This window comes from Centroberyx affinis, unplaced genomic scaffold (genome assembly GCF_046629955.1).
Source record: "Centroberyx affinis isolate AG114_WGS23_722 - 3 ecotype Tasmania unplaced genomic scaffold, CSIRO-AGI_Caff_v1 ptg000111l_1, whole genome shotgun sequence".
NCBI lineage: Eukaryota > Metazoa > Chordata > Actinopteri > Beryciformes > Berycidae > Centroberyx > Centroberyx affinis.
In genome coordinates, this window is record NW_027278813.1 from 806,170 (window position 1) to 828,257 (window position 22,088).

Consider the following 22,088-nt stretch of genomic DNA (forward strand, 5'->3'; position numbering starts at 1 on the left):
ACCAGAATATTGCAATGCATTGTGACTATCACACCGGCCATTAGGTGCATGCCCCGTCACTTCTCCTTGACTTATATAGTCATTACAGGAGTGAAACACTCCATTTGGCATTGTTGTGCACAGTTAATTTTCCTCTTGATTGAGCCTGCCTATTAGTGCTTTCCAACCTCTGTATGACACACCAGGGATAGAGGGTTTCCGAGGAAAATGCACAAAAAAATAAGGTTGCATGCCAGAGCCAGCCAAGCCTCTGGGGCTGAGTGCGCACTTAAGCTTGCAGTTAATTAACGGAATGTTTGAAATTATTTTGGCTAGTATTTTTGGTCTCTCTGTGGGAAGACAACATTATGCTTATGAATAAAACATCCACTGTACCTTATCACGGTTATATAAGGACCAACATGAGTGGAGACATGGGCCAAGTAGTAGGAAGCAGCCAGTCTTTGGTTTTCTGGCTGTGCGCGGGAGATGCATGCTCATGAGGATTCCAGTGGTTGACTACAGGTTTGGATTCAGAAACACGGCCCGCCTGCCTGTCTGCCTGCATGCCAACCAGCCAGCCGCCGGTGTGGTCCGGTGAGGAATCACCCGCTGTTACCTACCAGTCTCTCCAATCCCTGTATCCACCGCGTTCAGCTGTTAGCTACCAGTGAGTGATAAAGCACTAGAGGCAATAACCGCTTTCTGCTATCTCCTCTCTCTAACGCTATGAGACGCTCTGGACTTCAAAACAAGTCAAAATGACATCTAAATTGGCATCTTTGGGCTGTTTTCTGGCGCAGTACATTGCAATGTTCCCCACTCCTCACTATCTCTTCATCATGCCGGGCTGAGGGGTGTTGTGATTTAGATTCCTGCAAGCTGATTCACTGTAACGACCGGATCTGCGAGCCTGCAGGATGGATTGGGGGCCTGAGAAGATGCAGGCTGCTGTGTCAATGGTCTGTATAAGTGTGTGCATATGAGTGTGTGTAATGAAGAGAAGCAGAAGAATGCCACAAAGCCAGAAAGCAAGAAAGCAAGAAAGAAAGAAAGTTAGAAAGAAAGAAAGATTGTCTCCACATCCAAGTAATTGGCTTGATGTGGAGGCGCAGGGTGTGGGTGTGAGGCGGAGTGAGTTCTCTCCATCATTACCATTGTGGCTTGTCTTTGTTATAATGAGATCTCTTGTAATCACTACCAAATCAGTTCCTTTGGGATATAACAATGAGAATTAAATGGTTGGAGTAACCGTGGAGAGTGAAAATGGAAATTAGAGCTGTCAAATCAACAAGCGGTCAGCTCCCCGTTGTGCGTTTGTGAGACCTGATTAAAATTAAAAACACACAAACACCCCCAAGTCTGCCGGCGCTAATCTGTACATCTGACCTGGCAACCCTGCCTCACTTTCTCTCATATTGAGCCATTACCGTTGAGTGCGCAATTGTAAAACACAACACATGCACATACACACACGGAGCATCCAGACGATCCGTGTCAGCATGTCGAATCCCTCTCCCTCTCTCTGGCTTCCTCATCACATCTCACCAGTGCAGATAACTGGGCTGTAATTAGATGAGAACACACTACAGGAGGTCATGTGGTGCTTTAGTTGGAGTATTGCCTCTGGAGGTGGGCTGTATGGCTGGGAGAAAAAGCGGTGCGCTGTAGCTGTAACTAGCATTTCTGCATGAGCGCCTATTAAGGATAGTTGGTCGAAAACACACCAGAAAGGCGCGCAAATGTATGCATACGCGCACAAACGCACGCACGCACACACCCTTCTGTTGGTGGGCTGTTAGAGGAACTCACTCTGACACATCACTGCATTTGGTTTCTACATTCTCCCCTCGGGGAGATGGCGCCTTGCCAAGCTGCTCACTTCTGAAATATTAAGGCCAGAATCTATTGTATGTTGCTAATTCTAGAATATGCTGAAAAAGGGACAGAAAAAGAAGCTGGGCAGTGTGTTCCCATATTTGTTTGGACTTAAAGTTTTTGTTTCCCCTTTCATCTTTGCGCCAAATTTACCGTCTACATCGCTATTAAGGTCAAACATAAATAAACAAAGCTGCATCCTCGCTGATGTGAGAATGGAACCGGGCAGCAAGCTATGATTAACCTCCCGTGTCAATGGGAAAACACAGAGTTTGCTCCTGTATATAAACCACACAAACATTTACATATCCACAGATGCGTGATAAGTGTCAGTAAATGACCGGTTCTCTTGTAAACAAACTGCTCCACTTTCAACTAGAGCGCAGGCTGTGGATCTTTCATTTTTTAGTTTTTGCAAGACAATGAAACCCTGCGGGCAGTTAACCCCGACTGCCTGATTGCTGCATAATTTAAAATGTCTAAAACATAAACACTCCACCTGATTGGTCTCATCGTGATATCAACAGGTCAAAACGAATGGTGGACCGTTTGCACCCATACGGGGAGGCCAAGCTGAGGGTGTGAAAAGTTCCGCTTTATTCACAACTGCGTCCAGCTGCTCTTGTAGATCTCGCCTGCACCTACGCTCCTCTCTCTTCTCTCTGCCTGCAAGGATATCAATAATTAATGATCGTGTCTCTGCCCCTGCCTAGATATATTCCACTGCAGAATAACTACCATTATAGGGCCAACAGCGAACTGATGCCTGCCTAGAGTGGTTCAGCATGCATTCTTTCTTTGTTTTCAAAAGTTACACGCGTGTCATAATATTTGATTACGCGCGTATAAGCGGGGTGATGAGGTCGGAGGAGAAGGGGGGAGCAGACGGAGGGTAGCTGATACGCTTCTGTTTTGTTTATTCACAAGAGGGACGGGTGTATGAAAGGTGATTTATATTCTGGACAATGATAAGGTTTAAAGCCTCTTAGCAGACCCGACTCCCAGCTCGCCGAGAGATAACCGGGGGTTGGATGTGAAGAGCATCCCTCCTGGTGCAGAATGTTGCTGGGAAACTCAGCGGTCTGTGAAGCTCCACTCTCGAGGACGATCAATACACTCCTATCTTACTATTTTCTCTCCGGAGCTCAAAGAAATCACTATCCGCTGCACCAACACGGAGAAGGTGCGAGGCGAAGGCGGATGGCGGTAGGTGGTGAAAGTGGTCAATTCAATTATCCCTCTGTCAGAGTGCATTTTCTATTCTAGACGCCCCGCAACGTCCCCTGGAAATAAAATGGAACGACAAATGCTTTGGATCGCTTTAAACATTTCTCCCCCGAAGCTCGATTTCAAATCAGCACTGCCCATCTTTATCAAAACTCTTTTATATATGATTTCATATTAGAATTTCAAACTATTGTTGATTCAGTTGAATCAAATGGGGATCAAAATCAAAATTTCAAGGCTTGGTAAAGGTCAGTGTCTTGTCTAAATAAAGAGAAAAATGAAAATAAGATGAGCAGTGAACTTCTCAATGCTAATTTCTCTGAAAGGTTAATAGGGGCCTCACTTGGAGACCTCATCTTTTGAATATTTGCATCCATGGGTCCCTGTCTGCGTGTGCATGTGTGTGTGTGTGTGTGTGTGTGTGTGCGTGTGAGTGGTTGGTCTGTGTGATAGAGAGCAAATGCTGAGGAGCAGGGAGGTAAGGCATGTTAGCTAAAACCACAGGATGAGTGAGTCAGAGGGAAAGATGTTTGTTTGTTTTTGGCACATGGCATTCTAGACAAAGGCAGACATCATTTAGGACTACTTTATGGATTAAGATGGATTAATTTTCTCGATCAAAAACCTGTTTAGTGTCTATACTTGTGAAACCGGCCCTGTCCTAAACTGTCCTAAATGTCCTAAACTAGGATGGGTGAAAATAATGTGCTACACAAATTCATCCCTTTGGGGAAATTTTCACGTTCCCCCATCCGCAAGGAGGTCAGAGTGCAAGATAAGCTACAAAAAACAGGGATTCAGTCTCTTGCTCAAGGACACTTCAGCAGATGGGGCTTGAATGTGGGTCACGCAGTTGAAGCACGGTCTCATAAGGGTGACCCATGAGGGCGAATGTGCTGAAGAGGCAGGATGAATCATCATCCAAGAGGAACAGATGCAACATCGCTTTCAAACTAACACCGATTCCATACTTGGCTTGTATGGCGGTGTCCAGAATTAATGAATTTTCCATTTTCTGGCGTGCGCAATCAAAGCCGGCAAAACAAATGGGGAAAGGAAAAAGTCAGATGGAGGTAATGGTAATAATAATTCTAGCAAATATGATGACCGTGTTTGTGTGGATTTTCAAGCAGATGCTAATGGCGTCCCGGTCCGTAGTAGCCCATCAGGACGGGGGTCAGGAGTGTTTAACCAATACGGCGGTGCGCAGCAGAGATATACAGAGTAGAGGGATGACTGGTAATAGATGTGACAGGGAGGGGAGCTGCTGTAAACACAATTTCCCAGTGGGTGTTCACATAGCTCTTTTGCTTCCCTTCCACATTTATATTGTAAACACCTGTCTCTCCTGTCCTCTCCTCTCCCCTCCTCCGCCTTGCCCGTGCGGGGAGAGCTTATCATCCGGTCCAGGCTCCTCCAGTAGGGCAGCCATCAGTTCGAGCTACATCTCATATTCCATTCAGACATGAAGTAAACCGAGGCTTCATACGCAGGGCGCCTGGGTAAACAAGATCTGAGATTTACCGTTCTGGCTGGATCTCCAATGAAAAGGAAGAGGATGACGCAGGCAATTCATATTCAGTCTTTTTAATCAAACATGCTCCGCTGTATACAGTGTCCCGCAGTTGAAGTTTACACTACAGCTGCAGCAGTTTTGATAAAATAGATTGTGAAATTTTTGGAGGATAAATAAATGTTAGGTGGTAAATGTTCTGCGTGGGTTGAATATAATAAGATTCTAAAAAATAATTTAAAAATTTAAAACAGTTGTCGTTTCCTGCTGATTAAAGAATGCAGCCTCTCATGACTTAATTGCAGCAGTCCAGCCTGGGATTTTGCTTTTTTTTTTTTTTTTTTCCTTGTTCTTGATTAATTATGCAACTCTAATTTATTGATTTTGGAGATAATGATGAGGAAGCTGCGAGAATATACAATTGAGACCATACGCATGGATAAAATTAGCATTTAGACAGATGCTCTTTATTCAAAACATCTTCCCCCTTAAAGAAGCCACGGGTATTTGAATATAGTATTCCTATAAGAAGATGAGCTTTAGAGTCGAAAGAAAATCTATCTTAGCTTTCACACACCCTGCAGGGTATCAAACGTTTGCGTGAGCGTGTGTGTTGGCGTGTGTGTGTGTGTGTATGCACACATATGTATGTCTCCTTGTTACAGCATGTGTAGCTTGGTGCTGAAATTTTCACACCTACTTAGAATCAAGGAAAGATGGAGCTGGAAAGTTCTAAGGTGGTGGGTATGATCTCTCACCCACAGTACAATGCTAAAAGACATACAACAAAGCAGCCACACTACAAACAAACATACACATGGAGCTGTGTTGATATGGAGACTGAAGAGCTAACAAGGATAGGAAGGAGGACGGATGCAGCACAAGCAATAGACTAGCGAAAAAATTTACAGCAACAAAGAAAAATTCAAAGTAACAAATATTTTATTTGGCTTAATCCTTTCCTCCTTTCTTTCCTCTTGGTACTGAACACAGATAAGGAGAGTTCAGTTAAAAAAAGAGATTCCTCCATCATAACAATGAATGTTCTCCTACTTGCTAATCACTCAAGTTGGGAAACAAAAAGGCCCCTCGTCTGCCGCCGCAAGGCCGGAGTTAATTGAGGAAACAAATCTCTCGGCAAACCATTTTCTTCCATCCACACATAATGGAATTCTCCTCCTCAAATAGTTTATTTGACTGCCCTGACCTCCCTCACTCTTCATTTCCAGCATAATGGCACAGCCTGCGGTTTGAGGACTGCGCAGAGATGTGGATAATATCAGAAGCTTTGCCGCCGCCGCTGCTGCTGCTGGGTTGGGTCCGGCTGCAGAGTGTGGTCACTGGAGCCGATAACCCAGGCTGCTGCACGCAGGGCGGCACGCAAAATATCAGCTCGCTTTTCATGCTATTAATACACAACCACCGAGGCTTCCAACCTGCACTCCGGCAGAATTGGACAGATTCAAGGGGACTTGGAGCCACAGCCACAAATAGGCTGTCGCAAGCATAACCTTCAAATCTAAGGTGAAGGTTATTATAGTGTACATATAAATAATATGAATGTATATGAACTCATTGCACTTTGACCTACTGCAGTAGCTGTAGATATGAGAAGGTATCATGTAAAACTGGTGGTTAGAAAGCATGTTCTCATCATAAGAAGCTTTACATGTGGCATGAAAAACACAAATATCACCTGTGGAGTTCCTTTTTGGCAGATAAATTGGTATCCCAACTAAAGAATACAAATGAAGTGAAGAAGAGCTTGGGAGTGTTGAAAAGCACTGTCTAATGCTAGCAAAAGCTACGATGGGATTGGCAGCTGGAGCGAAAAAATATATTTTAAAACATCGGAAAGTACAGATACTTTTTTAGCTGCAGAGAACTTTTTGTCTTAATTATACCTTGAATCCTTGTTGCTCACACTCTGCTTTATCTGTGCTTTGTTCCACTGACTGAGCCTGGAGAATGTGAAAGAAAGGAAGCGGTAAAAAGTCCTTTGAAAGTCGATGAAAAACACTCAAACCTCAGAGGAGGGTGGAGAGATTGAGCCAGACTGCTTTCCTTCATAAATCAAAGCACATCATAGACATTCAGCAGCCGCCGAGGCTACAGGTGTCTCGCTCCTCCCTCTTTGCTCCTCCCTTTTTTTTCCCTTCTTTACTATGCAAATAACCCTCCTCCTCGGAGCGGGCTTGTTTACCGAGGAATGTCTCTAGATTACTCACACATTTAGTGCTGTGTGGGGTGTCTCTCTCAAGTAGGCCACCTCAGATGGATTCAGATACAATGAGCGGCTGGAGAGCCCTCCTCCTCGCTGAAAGGCAGCGGCGATAAACACCCCGCTCCATCTTGCGCGCTTCCCCTGCAGCTGCCGAGGTGACAGGGGCATTTTCAGGAAGAACACGATCCGTCTGTCCACCTGTGGTACTACGGTAACAACATCAGAGGTGTGGACTCTGTTAATAGGCTCCCCGGCTCCCCGCTGTTTTGAAATGCTTCTGGTATTCCTGTCTTCTCTCGGCTTTGTCCTCTAATTGTCTTCCGTCCTGGGAGGTCTGGGCTGCAGCGGCCTGGATAATGGCTGGAGTGACAAGTCCGCAACAACCCACGCACATCACACAGGTGATGGCTTCTAAAGAGCCGGGAGTATTGTCACTGTGTCACCGGAAGACAGCTGCAAACTGATAGCAGGCCTATCTGGTTTGGACAGGGACAAATGAGGCAGAAGATGTAGCTCAAGCTGATCCTTGCCATCATGACTTATCTCTGTATCCACAGGCCGCTTCAAACTGGGGCTTGCAGATTATAGTAGCAAAGCCACTGTGGCAACACTTGTTCCCCATGTGTAGGTGCTTATTCTGTTATATAGAGAAGCTATGCAGCACTGTATTTCCTAATGCATGGACAGGTATGCAATCTGATTATTTCCATTTCTGTGAATTAATACTAAAGCCACTGAAAGAGGACTTGAAGGAAAGGCTGTTATTAGTGCAGCTGCTGATGGGTGCCATTTGTTCCTCTTGAGCTGCTTGAGTTACCCCCTCTGTGCCCTGCAGGACCCCTATGTGATTGGCCATCTATAATGAGTTGGTGTTTATGGGATGGAAAAAGCTGGCTCAGGACCTGTGTGGCGGTAGATGCCAGAATCCAGTTTCTCTATTGTGTTGCAGATTGCCACTGCCCCGCCAGAGACAGGCTGACCCCCTATGGAACCAACATGACAAGGGTACACAATAAGATGCGGGCATTCCGATCGATAGACTTGACAAGCGTGGCTCACATTTTATGTGCCTCTAAAAGGCACATAAAGAGCCTCGCCGATTAAACAGCTTTATCTATGCAAGAGGGGTCTAATTGGGTTTGGAGTATGTGCTTTGGTGTTGCATTTGTGTTGAAATCTCCTTCAAAATATGCAACAATTAAGTCTTCTTACCAGCTCGCCGTACCTTATCTGTTAGTTGCTTACTGTGATGATCTTAATAATTTTACGACCCAGGAGAGGCTAATTCTTTTGTATATCCTTCATGGTCTTTGTCAAGTTTAATCAGTTAGACAAGAGATGTTACTGGAACCAGTTCCGGAAAGAGTGGCCGGCTGTCAACTTGCACTAACTGGAAGAAGACAAATAAATGAATTAATAACAGCTATGAAGAAAGGAAGTCCAACTTAATAGAGGATGTGTTTTCTCAATAAAGAGACAGTGACTTTGCTAAATGGCATGTCATATGAAAAATTGCAAAACACTAATAAGCAGTGGCATACAGTAGATTAGAACATGGTGAGGTCAGAGTGCCTGACCCCACTTCTTAGATTTCCACTCACTCAGTTTATCTACGCTGCTCATTACTGGCGGGAGAACACAAAGGCCTATTTCTCTATCTCTCTGAGCTGTGACCGGCTTCTATCCCCCGTGTCTCTAAAGAATAGGTCACATTACCAGTGAAGGAGATCGAGACAAAGGCCTAAGTTGTATAAGACAAAAAAAAGGCATTGCTCTGTGAAAAGCACCCCATTTAATGGCAACCTACTTTTTTTACCTTCCTCCTATCACACGTCCCTTCTCACAGGAGGCTTTTGTTTGGTGTGCAGCACTGACAATCATGCACAGAAAAGAACAATGGGAGATCAGCACAGCAGCTGAGACTTATTATCAGAATGACTATAATAAAGAAGCATGCGTGGCTAGCTGCACAGTCAGCTAGGCTAGGAGGTGAGATCTGTCAGTGACTGGCAGTCTAAAAGAAAAGCCATTAACGGGGAGCTTCTTTTCATGTTGGGGAAGCGCAAACAGCAAATACAGCATTTAAACGTACATGACTTCCAAGCCATGGCTATGAATATACATGGGCCGCGCTTTCCTGACCTTGGCTCCCCTCTCCGTATACTGGAAGTCAACTTGGTGCATTATGTAGAAACACAAAAATGTTGACAGCAAACTGGAGGCAGCTCTGTGCTTATACTCTCCTGCAATGCCTGCACATTCACCATCTCCACTAGCACCAGCACTCTGAGTCCCGGTGGACACAACACCCTGCATTTGAAATGGACTCAGATATAATGAGGAGCCGGATCCCCGCAGCTGCACTCTCTATCTCTCTGTAACTAGTATTGATGCGGAATGAAGCCGTTTCAAAAGCATATTGATGTTTTGTTTTTCTTTCTTACCAGAGCACATCCTCTGCAAGTGAATGTGAGTCTGAATGAAGTTATTCTCGTCTCACGGATGAAAATGGAAACTGATGATCACTGAGGAATTCTATGGGTGATAAAGCTGACCGCCCACCACACTTAATATCTGAGAAACAGCCAGATTCCACAGCCAGAGCGAACTTTAAGGCGATGTTGGATCAGCAGCTGAACCAGGCTAATAAAGACATTCTGATGTAGGCAAGCATGAAATGTGATTGCTTTTGAGGAAGATTTCTCACTATAATAATGGCCAAAGTATTCTTGGGGCTTGTCCACATTATAGTACTGCTTACTAGGATCTGAGAATATAACAGAGATCAGAGAACTTGTCTGAGTCACAGTAGACTGTGTAACTTTGCCTTCCATGTTATAATCATTTACCTATTCATTTCATCAATCAGAGATGATGCATCAGTGAAGATTCAAGGGCCATGCCAGAAATCTTTTGGGAAAAAAACATGGTAACACTAGAGAGAAATCCATTCATCTCCCTAACAGAAAGAACTGAAGGCAGAGTAAGAACATGCCGCAGGAAAATGCTTTCTCTCCCCCCCCCCACACCTCTTTTGCAAGGTAAGCACTTCAATGAAAAATGAACTAGAGGAGGGAGGCTTTTGAAGATGGGAGAAGCCTTTCCGACTGAAGCAAACAGCAATTTGCTTTTATGTGGCAATTAGAGGACACTCAATAGGATTGACAGTGGACAGCCGATTGATACGCCAGCTTTCACACGTGAGGTGAGGGCCGACGCTAACCCTCTGTCGCCGGCGTGGCTCGTCCCGACCGTCTCCAGTTACGCTCCGGGTCCAGCTGTCTGCGGATATTTCTGGATTACTGAATCATAATCTGCATTTGCAACACAATTAGGCTCCTGTCCCCGGCTCAGGTTAGGGTTGAAATCAGTCTGACTTAATTCCATTGGTCACACAAAACGCAGGGTCAGTACATCTTGTGAAGCCATAAATAAAGATATGGCTGTGTGTATGGGAGCTGAGTGTATACTGCAGAATACTGAGGCTGTACACACATTTGCTATGTGCACAGAGATGCATACAATTTAACACATTTTGAATGAATGAATGAATGAATGAATGAATGAATGGATGGATGAATGGATAAATGAATGAATGAAAGAATGAATGAATGGGTAAATGAATGAATGAAGAAGGCCTGCTAATGCCATTATGACAGGCTGATTGATTTCGTACAGCTCAGCACAGCATCACATATTTTCAGCCCTACATTATAGATGAATAATACATAAAATGATCATAAAATCAATGTGCTTAGCTCAGCTAATCAGACTGGGGAGTGCAGAACTGTCAATGGGAACAAGCAACAACATACTTATTTTGTCTGCTGTAATTCTACTGTCTGACTGCCTCTCACTAGGTAAACCTGTGTCTGGCTTTCATCTGTTCATCTAATGCTTAATAATTTATCTTCTTTTAAACGGAATAATAAACACCACTGCATGGTGACTGAGCATTTCACCAGTGCCAATTATTCACAGTATCTTGAGGACGGATATACACTCTGTTAATGTGACTACTCACCTGATGAAAACATGTAATTTATAATGTGAAGCAAATTATGGGCTAATAAAAAGCAATTCATCACACAGGCAACAACACCTAATTCAGAAACAATGACAGGGAAAACGGTGTAAATCAAAAACGCTATTATCCAGTTTATTTTTCCACTAAAATATTCAGTTACTCTTTCCACATTAAATGGATTTTCCCAGTTTTTCCTGAAATGGGTCAAATGATTGCTGAGGTTTGTCCCTCAGGAGAAAAGCAAAAATGAAGTAATGCGGATGCCAGGGAGAGAGAGAGTCGGATCTGAGACTGAGGGTGACTCACCTCTAGGAGAGCTGTCACTAAACATCAATGCGTTCACCTATTTTGCTCTGGGGAAAGCGGTCCCTTCCCCCTCCCTGCCTTCATGCTTCACTTGCTCCCACCCGGGAAAAGGACAACATTTTGGGTCTGCCAGTCTGTCTTCTCAGAAGGGAACTGGGGAGGAAAACCTGTCCGACCCCATCTGTCCCTTGCTACCTTGAAAGCTGTGTTCAAGAAAGCCAGCACAACCAGCGCCAGTGAACTCAACACACTATCGGGCTGTAGCTGTAGAATTATGGCAAATCGACAGTGTGTGTCTGAAATGGCAGGAGCATTAATGGGCTGGCCTCTAACACTGCGGTCTGTCCTTTGCTGAAATTATCACTGGATAAAACACTGTGATGGGGATTTATCTCACCACAGCGTGCTGATGAGTGCGCACACGGGCAAAAGGTCTATGTTAATAATTACTCAGACTCCATATGGATGAATGAGATCATTCGCTGAGGGTGGCGATGACCCCATAATCGACTTCTCAAATTAGACTCCTCTCGTAACCTCAGTCTGCACACACTGACTCACTCCTTTGTATTCCAGCACCGTCCCAAAACACCCATTACTAAGGCTTGGCTTGCTTAATAAGTGAAATGGAGACATCTGTCCAAAATAATGACACGATGCAATCAATTAGTGATGCGATTGCAAGCAACACATGGCAAGGGGGGGAGTTCTGCACCAATTTGTGTTTTTTTAATAAGACAACACAACGATAACAAACTGACAGCAATATATGTAAATCTTAGAATTCTGAGACTTCATTTACTTTTAGGCTGGTCAATTTGTACTGTTTTTAGAATATATTTCAAATGTTCAAATGAGACTAAAATAAATTACATCCAATTGGTGTGTGACCCAGCATGGAAAAACGGCATATTGCATGATAGGGGCCAATACATTTGTTTGTTTAATTATGTCTTCTTGATTGAATCAGAAGTACAATTTGATCAATCTGATGTAAAGTTAATTGAGCCTGGGTTCATGGCGTTCATGGTCACCCCTATTTATGGTTGAGGTATCATTTAAATGACTACAATTTTATAATACAAGGAATTCATAAAATTGGATAGGTTTTCAGAGTACGTACTTTCATCACCCCTAAGCTGATCATTTATCATTTCAGGTGAATATCTGTAATTATTGATGAGTTTATCTCGTGGCTCTGGCATGACTACTATGCAATAAAACTGTCAAGTCCTATTCAAAAAATAAGATCTGAGACATCCTCCCTGTGCCCTAGATAGGACGTCAAAGTGATGGAACAAGGCCGGTTAAACATGCTTCCTTTTCATATAAGACTTTACATGCTGCAGGCAACCAGACCTCTTCAGATTTCTGATTTCAGAACACATAAAACCCTGATCCCTTGTGAAACAGAACAGATACACGAAGCAAATGCTCTTTGATGTCTGGCTCTACTGCTGGTAATTGCAAATTGGTGTAAAATAAATAAGCAGAACCATTCGCTTTAGCAGTGTGATAGGACTTGGGCAAAGTCGAGGGGACAGTTTAAAACTCAGCACTGATAAGGAGGAGGGCGAATCTGCATGCAGGAGGCATGGCAATAATCCCTCTTAGGTTTACACAGTCAGTCAGCCAGTCAGTTATCTACCTACTGTAGCAGTGGAGGATCTTGACTGGGTGCTGCATTTCCCTCTTTAGGGAGGATATCAGAGCTGGTTGTGTGCACACCTCATGCACATCAAATAAGACACGAGCCCAAATTGGATCAGACTTAACGAGAGCATTGCAATAAGCTGCTCTGACGGAGATCTGGGTTTCTCTCTGAAAACAACAAGGCATCCATTTCAAATCACAACATACAGTACTGGCTCTTCACACACTGACACAATGGTCTGGACTATACAACATATGCACCTAGTAAAAGTGTTACACTCAGAAAATAGCAATAAAACATGTCAGTGATTCATAGATGATCATCTGGCCAGGGTATGTGGTCTTTCTGTTTACCAAGCCTCAATATGTCCCATTTTATGGCTGAGTTATTACAAAGCAGTATTCTGTGGCGGTTAAGCCTAATAAATCAATATGCCCTGTAATGTTTAAGGCGTAAATCTGCTTCTCATTTGTCATGGCTAACAACGTGGATGAGTGTGTGCCTCCCTGTGTGTTGGAGCACTGTGGGAGAGGAGTCCTGGGCTCATTATCATTCAGGCTGGGGATGCAGGGTCCCTGACCCAAATTCAAGATGACACATTTAAAATGCACAGATTCAAAGTCAATCTGTTACTCATATTTTCAGCTCATTCCGGCCCGGTTGCCCATTGTGTCCTGGGTCTCTGGGTTTTGTTTAGAGAGGTGCAGGGAGATAGATGGGGGGGGAAATGAGCACTCAAGGATGCTATCTGGGTTGTTACAGAGGGTGGGAAAGGAATCAAGCCCAATTGAATCAATTGAGGTAGTGGCCCTGGGGAAATAGGTCTGAGATCCAGTCAATGATGGATCCTCAGCTCACGGCGGTCAACCTCTAGAGAACTTAGGCCACTGGTAAAAACCCAGGACACTAAAATTTAACTGGAGCCCATCGAGGATTGCTACAATTTCCAGGACAACACCCTTTCCACATGACAGCTATTAAACCAGGAAGTCCCCCTGCGGTGCTTAAGGAACTACTTCACACACAGGACACACACTAGCTTATGGACTTGCAGCTACAGTTTATATATAGATCCCCTAAATTGTTAATTAAATAGCGGCTGGGTAATCTAGAGGGAATTCAGTTTTCCATGAGCAGAGCAAGAAGAAAATAATATTCTCCCGGCCTCCTCAACAGAGCTGGAAGTAGAGGCTGACTGGGATGCATTGATTTCACCGTAATTTGCCTTTGGGTGACAGGGAAAATGCTGAGTAGTGGAACTAGCAAGCTATTCTAACATTCTACATTAATTCACTGCTTAGGTGGAGATTAGCATCGATTGGTCTTCCAGGGGTAAAAGGAGGAGGGTGTGGATAGACACTTGTTTACAGCCCCTCCTACAGCACAAGGACCAGCGGCAGCGCAGAAACACTTTCATCTCTAACACTATTTGCATGAAAGCTCTGTTTTGCTGCACCAATAAAACATTTTAAGGGCCACATTATTCTGCTTCATACAGTGGTGTTTTAATTTCTCATTTTTATGACTGTTAAACTGATGAGGAACTGAGCTGAAGTGAGTTTTGTTTCGCCATCATGGTAAATTACATTCAGAGGAATTTGTCACAGACAGAGACCACAAGTTTGAGCTGACCAAATCACACAGCTTAGAGTGTCTCTATTTTAATGGCTTGTTGCCATCCTGAATCCATACAATTCCACATGGAACAACAAATCCCCCCTTTGTGAAATGCTCAAAAGGTAGCAGACTAATTGGACTCATTTTCTAACTTGGATTTATAGACAGGCTGCTCTTTGTTTGTAGTTTTGTACAGCAGCGACACTGATAATACCAATTCAATTCCTTTTTGAAATATCAAATCATCCTCAGCTGTACAACTGCACAACAAGTGTTGAGTGGAAGAATGGAATAGCTTCAAAATGCAGCTTTTTGTTGTTGCCAATTTGTGCCAACAGCACCTACATGGATGCCTTGCCAGAACTATTGTCAAACACACAGAGGTAATAACCTAATAACAAAAGACATCTCCCACCAATAATCCAGATGCATGATCTATCAGGGATATTTACGTCTTTTCAGTTCAGTGATATAAACACATTATTGACCGCACAACACAGTCGCTGCCTTCCCGACCGCCTGAGGTGCATGATTTGACATCAAATCATTACAAGAGGTCCTGCTTATGTATGCAGAACTAATGACATTTCTCTCTCTCTTCTCTCTCTCTCTCTCTCTCTCTCTCTCTGAACCCCTCTGGTCTATATTTAGAAAAGCAACATCTCCTCTGTGTTTCACGTACTGGAGCAACGAAGATCATAAACCCCGGGGGGCGAGGCATAGTCGTTCCTAATGAGGTGACCATTAGCTAACATGACGATGACAACTAACGCGACCACTAAGCATATGCGTTTTGTCATCCGCCGCTGAGGAGACTTACAGATATGACAGCGAGAATGTAGAGAAAGACACTGGGGGGCGTTTTGGGAGCTGAGCATCTCGGTACTCGCGGAAGCCAAAGTCCCTGTACGCTCTATCTGCGGTTCCTGTATCAAATGAGAGGGACACTGGTGTGTAATGTGGAAGAGGAGGGGAGGGGAGCTTCTTTCTGAGAATGCCAAGCAACTGTCAATCAATGGCAGGCACCCAAGACTCTGATCTACAGTATGCTAGTGATTCTCGTAGCTGTACCTCGCAGCTATTGTTTTTTTTTTCCATCTGTTCTCGAGTTGTTCACCTGTCACTACAAGTCAGTACGATGCAGCTGACACAGTAGCAACTGGGTCTAAAACTGCAACCTGCCACCTGAATAACAAAGTTGAGGAACGACGTTTACCACGTGAGAAAAAACAACAACAAAAAAACATGGAAGTATGGATATTTTGAGTGTCATTTTTCATATCGGCTTAACTTACTAATTGGTTGAAACGAAATGTTGGCGTTTTCTGCTGTTGTCGAGTGTCATAATCACCCTTTATAAAAACCAAACAACTGCCAGAGCTCATCAGATCTGAAGCCCATCCCATTCAGACAGCGATGAGCAACGGGGAGGGAGACTTAATTCCCTCACTAAAGCACCACCTACCTAGAGCATCCACCATCCACCGCACCTCCAATCCTCCTGCTCTATTACCTCGACCCCCTAGAGTGAAACATTGCAGCTCCGTATCCCCGCTGATCTGCAACATGAGCTAATGAGCTCAGCGGCGGCGCACAACACGGCCCGGGAAAAATCGAAGCAGCCGGCGAGAGAGAGTGAGAGACGCGTAAATTAGAGTGATCTCCCCCGACGATCCACCGGACAAAGGCAGGCATATGGAGATATTTACCAAGCAGGTCAGCCGATTCGAATCAAGGCTGAGCGATCTACAGGGGATGCTAATTATGAGACTTCAAATGATTAAATGCATGTAAATAAAGTGATGTACTCTGTTTATGTAAAGAGAAGAAATCATTGGGCCAGCTCACATGAGCAGAAGGATCAGACAGTTGATGAACTATATCAGCTCATTACACAGTATATGATGAGACTGATATGGATGATGCTGAATACATAATATGAGATGGGTTTAATGACCAGCTAAGAGGCAGCCATGCATGACTTGTATTGATTGAATCTACTGGCTGTCTATGCCTTAATCTATCATAGTTGGGGAGGGTTCTTCTGCCATTTCAAAGACAAAGCCAATCCAAAAGCCTGGTACTTTCATGCCGGATTGATGGAATTAAATGCATATGACGGCATAGCATACAGCTTGTTTCATCATCTCACTGAGCGGACTCGACCTTCATTTATTTCCCCCTGCCCCGGTCCCTGCTTCACCTGGCAGTGACTGATGGAGTTCAGCTGTGCCTCTTGTGAAAAAGAAGACGAAAAAAAAAAAAACAGCCATTGGAAAATTTGTTACAATGCGCAGTCTCTTGAGCCATAAAAGATTACTGAACTTTTCAGCTGCTGATATGGAGAATGAAAAACAGGCAAATTGCTTCAGCACCTTAGATCGAAATCCCAGGGGAAGGGGACAGCTTGAGTGAAATGTTTGCTCTGCCATACTTTATGGAGTTCCAAACCACCTTGAATCTGCCATCAGCTCTACTCGTCGCAGCATCAGAGCCTGGGTACATTTGAAACTAAAATGTCAACTTCTGTGATTAAATCGATAGGGAAACTAATCTTCTGTTGCCTTGGACCAAATGGTTTATAAATCCTCCAGCAATCCCCTAAGCAAGCATAGGAATTCATGAATGCTAAACACACTTGGTTTTCTCTCCACTAACAAAGGACGGGCTTTGATACCACCACCCTCTTGTGCGTGTAAGATAAGACTGCTGAGCTGACATTTTTTCTTTAAAATATGAAATCAAATGAGACTTTAGCTTTTGATACGGTGCGATAATGGCACAGCTGGGAGGGGCCAATTTAGCTCTACAACCTATTTCTAACAAAGGAAATTGTTTGTGCACTTTGTGTTGTTATGTGTAGTACATGACGAGTAGAAGAAGAAGCAAAGGGAATGGATATTTCACAGGAGCTACAGAGTGTGTGTGTGTGTGTGTGTGTGTGTGCGTGCCTGCCTGCAATGTTGCTTGTTATTTGCCAGTATGAATCCTTCTGTTCCGTGTCATTTTTTAATTTATTTTTTTACTGTCCAAAGGTTTCTAATATTGCTGAACAAGATAAATATGTGCACCAGTGGACACCAAATTGAATCTTGAATGGAACAGATTAACAGTGGAGGGAAGACATAGAGACTGGGACTACAGTGGACACACTGCAGTGTAGGAGGCTGAAATCCATACTCACAGCATGCACACCAACACTGATCTGCTCACACGGCTGACACCAATAGGACTTAACATCAATCACACTATCTTGTTGGCCACACAGCCACTGCGTGTGTGTGTTTGTGTGTGTGTGTGTTTATGCGTGTTTATGCGCACACCAGCAGATCCCGTCACTACTGAATCATATCGCAGGCTGTCATTGTACTCGGAACATTTGCTTTGATGATTGTTGGCTTTAGCGTTTAGTGTTGTCCGAAGGAGCCGCACTCTCAATCTTCACCACCCAATACTGCTCTAATCTGCCCGAAACTCCCCCTTCAACTCAGACTCTTCTAATCCCCTATAAGAAAGAGGAGCCAGATGGTCATGAACAACTGCTGGGGGGCCTGAGGATGAGCGCATGCATGGAGATGCCTGGAGTTCCTGCCGCTGTTTACCTTGTGCTTCAAGTTACCGCTGTAAGCCCCGTGGAACGGATGGTGTGTGGGTGGTGAGTGCACTTTCAAGGCTGTGTGTGTGTGTGTGTGTGTGTATGCGTGCTCCTATGTGTGTGTGTGCGCGCATGTAGACACATTGAGAGCAGAGAGACACCCGCTGTACCTGGCATCGGGTTACTCTACCGCACCATTCCCCCTTCAGTTCTGAGATGAGATGTCAGATCTTCAGAGGCGAACCCCACTACCAGCTGCAGTAACCTTGCGATTCCTGGAGTGTCAGAGGGAGAACAGCACGGTCCCAGGGGTGTCAAGATACAAGATGCCTCTCACCCTCCCTCCCCCGCAATCCCGCAGCGCTCCGGCTACCCCCCACCACCCCCACCCACCGCCACCCACTCCCTACCCCAATTGCGGAGCGAACCTTTTCTACCGGGCTCTGCTAAAGCTTCAATTGGACGCACTGCTGCCTGAGAATCCAGGCTCACAGTCAGCCGGCCGCCAATGAGACAGGAGCTGTCACACGCTGATGGACTGAGGGGCTGCCAGCCACATGGTATACAACCCTCCCCGCCCCGCGCCCTCACCCCCCCTCGGGACAGTGGTTAAACTGCCATTAAAGTGAGCTAAGGGTGGGTGGAAAACACAGCGCATCAATCCGCAGCTAGAGAAGGGAATATGCATGAGGGGGGGGGGGGGGGGGGGTCATTAAGTGAACATTACCAGAGTGAGAAGTTCAATTATTGCACAGCAGGGGATGTGCTGCCCTGGTGAAAAGTCCACAGCCACTTGAGATCCCGATGCTCTGCGCAGCATGTACACACATACATGCACACTTAGGAGAGGGTCCTCCAATCTCTTCACACTAAAGGGAGCCCCCCCCACCCCCCCTGCACACTCTCAGCATGCCTGTAAATCATACATGGAGAGCCACGGGCTACGATCCACTTCAGTCAGAGGCCACCAGCCTTGAAATCCAAAGCCTCTTTTCCAACTCCTTATTAGTGGTGTGCAGCAGCCGGTTATTAGCGGAGGGGTTTTGCCACTGAAAAGGGTTAAGCACAAGTTGAGCCCACAAAGAACCCGGGAAGTAAACCCCTTCACACAAATCCCCCCTGACTGTCCCTGAAGAAGGTGGCAGGATAACAGCGACCCGGTGACCTTTACCTAAGATTGACCTATACTGGTGCACTGTGACAACCTCCATCGATCTATCAAATGAGCCTAGCAAGACAGAGCTGTCAGGCAGACAACTGTAAGGTGTCGCTCTAGCAAGGGGGAGTCTAATCAGCCCTTGTATCAATCATATTTCCTCAATGCAGAATGCTCACAGGCAGAATGATTTGATAAGTAAATAATACCAATCCAAACAGTAGTTGCTGATGTCCAGTTGTGAGCACTAAACAAATATTACCCACAATTACTCAGCTCAAAAAGAGAGTGCTCACATCAAGGCAAATCAACCTATGCATAAATGAATCCAACATCAGCTAGGCTTCCCAGACCCTTTCCCTTTGTTAAACATTTAGATCAGGGCAAGGCAAACTGTAGAGCCCTGAAGGCGTTTGCATATCTTTAGTATTCGCTGCTCCTGTCTGCCTTGCCAATCACTCTCCTCCTTGCCTCTGTGGAATGGGCAATGATATGAGAGTGATATGTGGATATCGCACTAAAGCACCAGAGACCTTTCCAGCTTCTGCCCTGAGCCTGGCTCCAAGCCTGTGCTGTACACCAGCGTATATGGACTCATGGAATGGACACTGACATAGATCTTGGTTTGCGTGGTGTATGTGTGTGTGTGTGTGTGTGTGTGTGTGTGTGTGTTTTTAATGCTGGCCTCTCCACAGCTGGGCTCCAGCTAATGCCCACCCTGCTCCCTCCGATGTGCCCCAGTTAGCAGGGCTCACGACCCAGTGACATGGTGGGCCGGGGTTGGTAGAGTTTTTACGCTTCACGCTTCACTGCCTCCACACAAAAGGCTTGGCCCCATAAACTGTAAGCCCCATAATCCACTCTGTCAATATTCATGGGATGCCCAATTTCACAACAAATACCCATGCATGGGTACACAACAAAGCATGCCACAAGCTGGCCAGGTTCCACAGGGTGACATTTAATTGCGAGTACATTTTGTGTGGAGCGCATCAGTATATTATGTTCCATTTTTTTCCCCCTGTTAGAGTATTGCTATAATTACTACAGATATGGATAATTACACTCACATTTGAATTAAATTGCGATAGAGCCAAATGTCCTGTTATAGCAATTCTGGACATTAGACTGCTAAATTGCTAAATCATTATAATTTTCTGAAATTGAAGCATTATTACCCAAGAGTGTGAATCCTCAAATGAAACATACAAATCAGGTCAACTCTCATATTTGGCTCTTCCAGAATGATTTGAAACTTTCTTGATACCCAAGTCATCACATATCCCCATACTAGATATCGTGCTACTCATCACACCTCACATGAAATGGCATCTTCGCTTTTCCTTACACATCATAAGCAGCATTTCAATCCCATGTTAGCTGTGAACCAGCACATGCTGCACAACCATCTGAATGAGCGACTCTGGCGAACCCCCACCCTCCTCACCACCGGTGTCTACCCACCACCCCTCACACACAAAAAGAGACCTGGTGCAATGCCACTGACTCTGTAATGACATCCAGGAATAGCAACATGCGCGGAGGAGAGCATGCATAAACAGCCTGATGTAATGATCAGAAACACACGATTGCACAGACAACCATCACCTTGCCATAACATGTTTCGTAAATTAACATTTAATACAGCTCATTCCACACAGAGCTGTCCCAAGGTAACACGCATTACCATGTGTATGGATAATGACCGGCACTGAGTTACTCAATCCAGATTTACTGCATCGGCATTGAAATGTCGGTTGCATCTACACATTTGTATAATTATCATCAAGTAGGGTGGTGCGGAAAAAGTAGAGAAGAAAATAATGAGCCACTTACCCAGAAGATGAGATTGAAGATGAACATCATATACTTCAAACAGCAGAGGCAGCCTCTTGCCATGTTGCACTTCTTGAATTCTAAAAGGAACACAAAGGATAGATCCAGGTAAAAGACCACGTATTTGCTGCCTTTGGGAGAGCTGTACTTATTAGTGGGCTTGTCTCCCGCGCTGGCGTCAGCTGCCGTCCCAGCCTGCCCCTGCTGTGCGTTATTGCGCGGCCCCGTGGAGCCGTAGAACGCGCCGGCAGTGAAGCCGCGGCCGCCGAATGGCCGGCCAGACGTGGAGGCTCGGGCAAAATCGGAGTCGCGGCTATCTACGGACGGGCTACGGTGAATGGCTGACTCCTCACTGCTGGACTTCTCCATGCTCTAGGGCTGCGGCTGCTGATGAAGGGCTCCCTGACGCACAGTCTACCATAGTCTCAGAGATGACAGGACAGAACAAAGTCTCCACAGCCTTCACGCTCTGATCCAAAACAGATTCTGCACACAGAAGCACAATCGCGTCCACCGCAAGGCACGCGGGTTGCACCCAAGCAGGTCGGGTGAGAGAGTCCCCAGAGTAGAAGTGAGTGGGACTGCACCGCTCAGGCACCTCTCCCAGGCTTAGGGGTCTTCTGCTTGCTGCCGTCTAGTCCTGAAGTAACCGTGCAGAAGTGTCCTGCGAGGAGCATTACCCTCGCCTTACGACAGGACCGTCCTTGTGGGAGCAAGTTGAAAGTGTTCCCTCTACCCTATCCTGTAATGTCACAGCGCTCTCCTCTCCTCTCCTCTGCTCTCCTCTCCTCTCCTGTCCTGTGCTGTGCTGGGCTGTTCCAGTGGGAGTCAGACCCCCTCGCGAATCTCCCGCTCTCAGCTGCTCCACTTCCACGTTTCCCTTGCTGACCTCAGCGCCGGTTCTCGGAGAAGGGGGGGTAGGAGGGGGGGAGGTACGTGACACGCTTCCACCCCCAGAGCTGGCAACTTTTTTCCCCTTCACTCCTCTCCTCCCCTGTGTCTTTCCTCTGCTCTCCTCCTTCTCCGTCCTCCTCTTCTCTGTGCCGTCTCAGCCCCTCTGCACTCCAACGTGCTCT

The 22,088-nt window shown here is 45.4% G+C and overlaps 1 protein-coding gene across 1 annotated transcript in view; it reads right to left on the bottom strand.

Moving 5' to 3' along the window:
- tspan9a (tetraspanin 9a) overlaps positions 1 to 21,381 on the bottom strand; it is a 63,695-nt gene extending 42,314 nt beyond the window's left edge. Inside the window, exon 1 of the mRNA XM_071526457.1 lies at positions 21,013 to 21,381. Within this exon, the coding sequence (XP_071382558.1) occupies positions 21,013 to 21,381 (369 nt within the window). The remainder of the gene's footprint in view (positions 1 to 21,012) is intronic.
- Between the last annotated feature and the right edge of the window lie 707 nt (positions 21,382 to 22,088).